Here is a 6,420-nt window from a genome sequence, read left to right as displayed (position 1 = left end):
TGATTGGAAATCCAGGTATTTTAAAAAGAGCAATACTTCATTCTAATATGCACATAAATTCAAGTGTCTTTTCCTTTTTGCTGTTCAGTTTTTGAAAAGTAAGTTATTGGCAGCTAGTAGTGCAGGGGATAAAGAGTCAAGTCTGGAGATGGGAGATTCTGAGGTCACATTTGGCCTTTGACACTTCCTTAGCTGTGTAACTCTGGGCAAGTCACTTAACCTCTAATGCCTAGCACTTGACACTTTTTTTTTTTTTTGCCTTAGAACCAATACATAGTAATGATTCTAAAACAAAAGGTAAGGGTTTTTTCTTTTTGTCTTTGATCTAGGCTTGCACAGCCTAGATCATTTGGTGAGGCTTGTATTCTTTTAGGGGAAGGGGTTAGAGATGTGGTTTTTTTTGTATCCTTTTTTAAACACATCTATTTTTTGAATACAAGTGGTTGTACATTTTTTTTAAATGTGTTAACTACTTCTTGTGTTATCCCTTTTAGGTAAGGTGTTATTTAATCTAAATAAATATTTGCAGAAGACTTTAAGAAGTAAAATTAATGGTAGAAATTAATCTTCTGTGGAAAATTTTGAAGGAACACTTTGGGAGAAGAGGGTTTTTTCTGCTTCTTTTTAAATAACACAAATGAAGGAATGAAAAATCATTTATTAAATGCTTATTACATGCCAGGTACTATAGAAAGTTCAGAATATACAAATAGAAAAAGAAGATAATTCTGCTATCCAGGAGTTCACACTCTTGGTGGGGGGGGGGGCACATATAGGAGAAAGTTTTACTTCTGGGCAGATGGAAAGGTTCCGATGACCTAAGGGCAAAGTGACAGTGTGGATAGGAAGGCCTGGAAATCCTTAGGATGCACATGAACATCACTGCCATTGGGACAGAGGTGAGGGGATTTAAGGGTTGGAGTAGAGAAGGAATTCTGGGTTTCCTGTTAGGGGGAGAGATGGGAAGGAGTCAGCCAGGATGAGGAAAGAGGCATTGCTGTTAAGGTTGGAATGGACTCTGGGGCAGAGAAGGAAAAGTGTAGTCTCATTTGGAAACAAGTCCAGCTGGGACCCCTGAGGCACCCATGAGGTCTGTGGCGGCTTGCCCTGAAGGGAAGGATAGGGTAGGTCTTCCTTAGAGCTCTCAAACAATAAAAAGAAACAGCTACTTCATTTCATCTATTTACGGGGCAGGACTCAGAGAGAGAATGTTGAGATAGCACCAGAGAACAGTGTATGAATTCTTCTCTTTCCTCAAAGTTGACTCCATGACTAATGATTTCATGTTCAGATGGGAGCCAGAGGACCCAAACTGGATTCACAAGGTACCTGCCTGCCTATAAATAGATGAATATGATTTCTATGGAAAATGAAAGAACTGGTGTGTTTGATGAACTAACATAGAAACCTTTAACTCAGAAAATTAGCTAATTTGTGATAAGTTTCTTAGAGTGGGCATCACCAAGGAGACCAACCACTTTAGTTATTGAGCTGACCAGGATCAGTCAATTAGCTTCCATCAACTACTAAGTGTTATTTCAGAATGTGAAAGGTCTGTGTTCTCTTCATTTCCCCTTCTAACTAGAAAGGGAGGCAGATGGGAATCCTCACAGATCACCCCTCTTGCTGCCTTCTGTGCCATCTTGGAGGTGGAACTTTCCCTGCTTATCTCTTCAAACTCGCCCCTCCATTCATCTGGGTCTGGGGAAAGAGGGTATAGTTCCAGGGATCCTCAGCACCAGGCTCTCCAAGGGAGCCAGAACTATGATAACATGGGGTGTGTGGGGTGTTCAGGGAGGACTAACACTGAGGTCAAGCCTTGCCAAACCCTTTCAAGGCTGCCCATTTCCCTTTGGCATTCCCCTTTCACCCAACTCTCACCTTCTTCTTTCTTTTCACCCAACTCTCACCTTCTTCTTTCCTTTCACCCAACTCCCAACTTCTCCAAGGAGCTGTAGCAGGTTCAGTAAAACTGTCTCACAGATGGACTAACCCTGATTGGCCTCAAGCCTATCATGAGTTAGGGGGTGTCCATCCCAAGCATGTAAAGACTTCTGGTGGAATGGGTGGATGAGAATAATTCATTTAGCTGCCATGACACATGTGCAGTGGAGTACTTGGAGCTTTGTCAAGACATCGCTGATGCCAAGGTCGTCTTCCAATGCATCCCGGGCCATCACCAGTCATCTTAACCTTTGTCTTAGCACTGGATTTCAGTGACCAGAAGAAAGAGTGCGACCCAACCTGGCCTTGTGCATCTCTGCCTCACTGCTTGGCTCTCAAGTGAAGAGATCACCCTTGTGATGTCACTGGTTCTCTTCAAAAAATGAAGGACAAGAACAACACCTGTGATAACAACTAGCTCATTCTTCTAGGATGGTGGTTCATTCTTCACAGTCTGGTAAAACCTATGGACATCTTCTCAGAATAATGTTTTAAAATTCATAAAATAAAATACCCAAGATTACAAAGGAAATAAATTATATTGAGATTCATAATTTTTTTTTAAGTTCATGGACTTCAGGTTAAGAATATCTGTTATAAGGGAAATTCAAATGAGCTCTGAGGTCATGTTTTAAGGTTCTGTGGCTTGAAAAAGTTATAGAATTATTCAGGAAACTAACCTGTACCCCAGTAGCCTCCTGGGGAATCTTTTTACCCCTGCCCTCACTCTAGAACTGTAGGGTCAGGAGTCGAATTCGTGTTCTTCTGATGACTTTTTTTTTATTTCATAGCTTTATTCCATATATATATATAAATAACAATACAATAAACTATCTGGTGGTACTGAAAATTTCTCCTACAATCACAAAATATTCACTTAAAAGTTCATTTCAAGGAAAAATGGCTCCCTCTACTTCTAGATCATCTTTCAGCTTATCTTGACTTTGTTTTTGTTTTGTTTTGTTTTTTTAATTCAAGAGCAATTTAATGAGTCAGTCATCTGGGTGTTCAATCTCTGTCCCTCACCTCTTGATAAAAAGAAAGGGATGTCATGATGAAAATGTTTGGTATTTTCTATTCCATCTATAATCTATTATAAAAGTGTTATTCTGCAAGCATTTAGTTAAGAAAAAAGGTAAACAATAAAACTCACAATTTTTCTTAAGAAAATCCAAGCTTACAATAAGGGCATTTATCAGTCAGTATGCAAGGATTCACAAAGGCCACTTGCTTTTTCTTCTAATTGACAAATGCTTTCTAAAGTCAGTAGCACAAGTAAATAGCAAGTGGGTTTTAAAATCCCCTTGTGTTCTTACAGTAAGCATTTTTGATAAAACTAAAAGACTGAAGTGTTACACCACATGAAATTCCAATCAGTGAATGTAATGCATCTTTATAGGTTATTTTCTGTCCTTGTTATGTGAGAGGAACTGAGATACTATTGTCACTATCCAAATCCTCTAGTGTATTAAAAAGTGGCAGTAGTTACAATCATTCAATTTCAGCTCCTTTCTGGGGCTTTTTACAGTAGATTCTTAGGTATAGTTCTCAATCATGGAAACATAGCAATGACACAAATACAAAATGCTCAATTTTTTTTGTCTGATTTAAAAACATGGTCAACATACCATTTATTTGTTATTAGTACAACAGTAATTTTGTGCTAAGAATTACGAACCGTTGACTCTAGGTGCTTCAGATCACAAAGAGAATCTGATAACAGTTGAAAAAATTAATACATTTCTTAAAAAAAACTTGTACCAATTTGTTATTAAACTGAAACTACTACAAAAAGAATGACAAATGACTTGACAAAAAATGCACTAAAAATTTTGAAAATTTTAGGCAAGAGTAGTCAGAATTTCAGTTTACTAATATTTACACATTTTATGTCATATAGCTGAAGCTACCACATACAAGAAATCAAAAAATAAATCACCTTGAAACCTAACTAAACTGCATATTCTAGGAATACAAGCTTTATAATAAAAAAAAATGTTTGCACACAGTAGTTAGTTGAGAAAATCGGTTCCTTCACCTCTTGGCTTGTTAAAAACATTTTCAAGAGTTCACTCTAAATGATTAACAAAATCTTTAACTATTACGTATTGTTGGTATTTTGTTTTCCCCTTCTATTTCTTCCACCCCTGCTTGGGTCATAAGGTCAGCGATGTTTTTCTCCAGATCATCAATGCGACTGCTCATATCATCAATTCGGCCAATTATCTGGTCTGACATGGTCTGAAATTTGTCCTGCATCTGCTGGAGAAGTGTATGAACAGTTTTGGGGTCTGTCTCTGCCATTGCTCCGGCTCCAGACTTCTGTCCGTTTCCCCAAGTTGTCTCTATGGCCAGTGTGCCTGATGACTTTTTTTAAAGGTCTTTGATCTTATTTAATTGATTAATTAAGATAATTTTTCCATGGTTACATGATTCATGTTCTTTCTCTCCCCTCCTCCCACCCCCACCTCCCGTAGCCAACAAGCAATTCCACTGGGTTTTACATGTGTCATTGATCAAGATCTATTTCCAGATCTATTTCCATATTACTGATATTTGCATTAGGGTAATCCTTTAGACTCTAAAGTTTAGAGTCTACATCCCCAATCATATCCCCATTAAACCATGTGATCAAGCAGTTGTTTTTCTTCTGTGTTTCTGCTCCCACAGTTCTTTCTCTGGATGTGAATAGCGTTCTTTCTCATAAATCCCTCAGAATTGTCCTGGATCCTTACATTGCTGCTAGTAGAGAAGTCCATTGCATTCGATTGTACCACAGTGTATCCGTCTCTGTGTACAATGTTCTCCTGGTTCTGCCCCTTTCACTCTGCATCAATTCCTGGAGGTTGTTCCAGTTCACATGGAATTCCTCCAGTTCTTTATTCCTTACAGCACAATAGTATTCCATCACCAACAGATACCACAATTTGTTCAGCCATTCCCTAATCATTCTCTCATTTTCCAATTTTTTGCCACCACAAAGAGCGTGGCTATAAATATTTTTGTACAAGTCTTTTTTCCTTACGATCTCTTTGGGGTATAAACCCAACAGTGGTATGGCTGGATCAAAGGGCAGATAGTCCCTTAAAGCCCTTTGGGCATAGTTCCAAATTGCCATCCAGAATAGTTGGATCAATTCACAACTCCACCAGCAATGCATTAATGCTCTGATAATATCTCTTGACCTCTTGAGTTCCTCCTCTTCAGTATATAAGGGGGTTGCACAAGTCGCTCTCTAAAAGTTGTTAACGCAAGAGATAACAAGAATCCTGCAACTGTGGAAAAAATTAAAAAATAAAAATAAATAAAAGTTGTTAACGCCTTAGCTTGGCCTTAGTTTTAGTAAAAGTTGACTTGAGTCATTTTCTGTGAACTTGGGTAACATTTTTCCTTTCTGGTGCCTCAGTTTTCTCCTCTGTAGAATATAGGAACTGGACTAGATGATTCCCTAATGCCTTTTCCAGCTTTCACATTCTGTCATGACACTTTAAAGGTTTAGAGAAAATTAGGTCCAAGCCCCTGTTCAGTCCTCTTCCCCCAAAGCATTTGTCTCTAAGCTGAAGAGATTACCATTCCACTTTCCTCATTCCCCTAGTAATCAGGTCTCTTGGATTCCAAGTGTGAAAAAAACAACTAATTTTAGCACTGTTATTTATAATCATTAATTAAAATAGAAAGCTTCTTGATGTCTTGCTTCCTTTCCCTGGAGGATATTAGGCCCCTTACAGGGGCTTCCTGGTTCTCTATTTCCCCTCAAGGAGTGGTGCCTGTCTTCCTCTGCCCAAATGAGAAACCTTTTATGTTGTTCCTTGGGTGAAGTCCCTGGTGCATGCTAGAGGGCAATAATTCTAGTTTCAGTTCTGCCTCCAAGAATTGGGGTTCTTTCATCCTGTGCTTTTCTGATGAGAGGTGGCTCAGAGTGCTGGGCCTGTAGCCAAGAGAACCTGAGTTCAGATCTGACCTTAGACACTTAAAAGCTGCGTGACCTGGGGGCAGCTGGGTAGCTCAGTGGATTGAGAGCCAGGCCTAGAGACAGGAGGTCCTAGGTTCAAATCTGGCCTCAGACACTTCCCAGCTGTGTGACCCTGGGCAAGTCACTTGACCCTCATTGCCTACTCTTACCACTCTTCTGCCTTGGAGCCAATACACAGTATTGACTCCAAGACTGAGGCTTCGTGACCTTAGGCAAGTCACTTAATCCTGTTTGTCTCAGTTTCCTCATCTGTAAAATGAGCTGGAGAAGGAAATGGCAAACCATACTAGTATCTTTGCCAGGAAAACCTCAAAAAGAGGTCAAGAAGAGTTGGATAATTGTCAAAAACAACTAAACAATAACAATTTTGATCAATGGCTTAAATATCGGGATAGCAGGCATTTTCAGATGACACAAAGTTGGGAGGGTTAGGTGTTACCCTGAATGAGAGTCAGTATCCAAAAGGATCTTGATAAGTTAGAGCAATGGACCAAATCTAACCA

At 39.2% G+C, this 6,420-nt stretch overlaps 1 protein-coding gene across 1 annotated transcript; it reads right to left on the bottom strand.

The window, feature by feature from the left end:
• Nucleotides 1-4,038: 4,038 nt before the first annotated feature.
• LOC123231102 (heat shock factor-binding protein 1-like) lies at nt 4,039-4,248 on the bottom strand. Its single transcript, XM_044657330.1, has one exon. The coding sequence runs from the start codon at nt 4,246-4,248 to the stop codon at nt 4,039-4,041; it is 210 nt and encodes a 69-aa protein (XP_044513265.1).
• Between the last annotated feature and the right edge of the window lie 2,172 nt (nt 4,249-6,420).

This window comes from Gracilinanus agilis, chromosome 1, assembly GCF_016433145.1.
Source record: "Gracilinanus agilis isolate LMUSP501 chromosome 1, AgileGrace, whole genome shotgun sequence".
NCBI lineage: Eukaryota > Metazoa > Chordata > Mammalia > Didelphimorphia > Didelphidae > Gracilinanus > Gracilinanus agilis.
The sequence above is the reverse complement of the archived record's forward strand: the minus strand, read 5'-3'. Positions and strand labels throughout refer to the sequence as shown.

What these genes read in the sequence shown, in the direction of transcription:
- LOC123231102 (XM_044657330.1), bottom strand. Translation starts at nt 4,248, where the DNA reads ATGGCAGAGACAGACCCCAAAACTGTTCATACACTTCTCCAGCAGATG.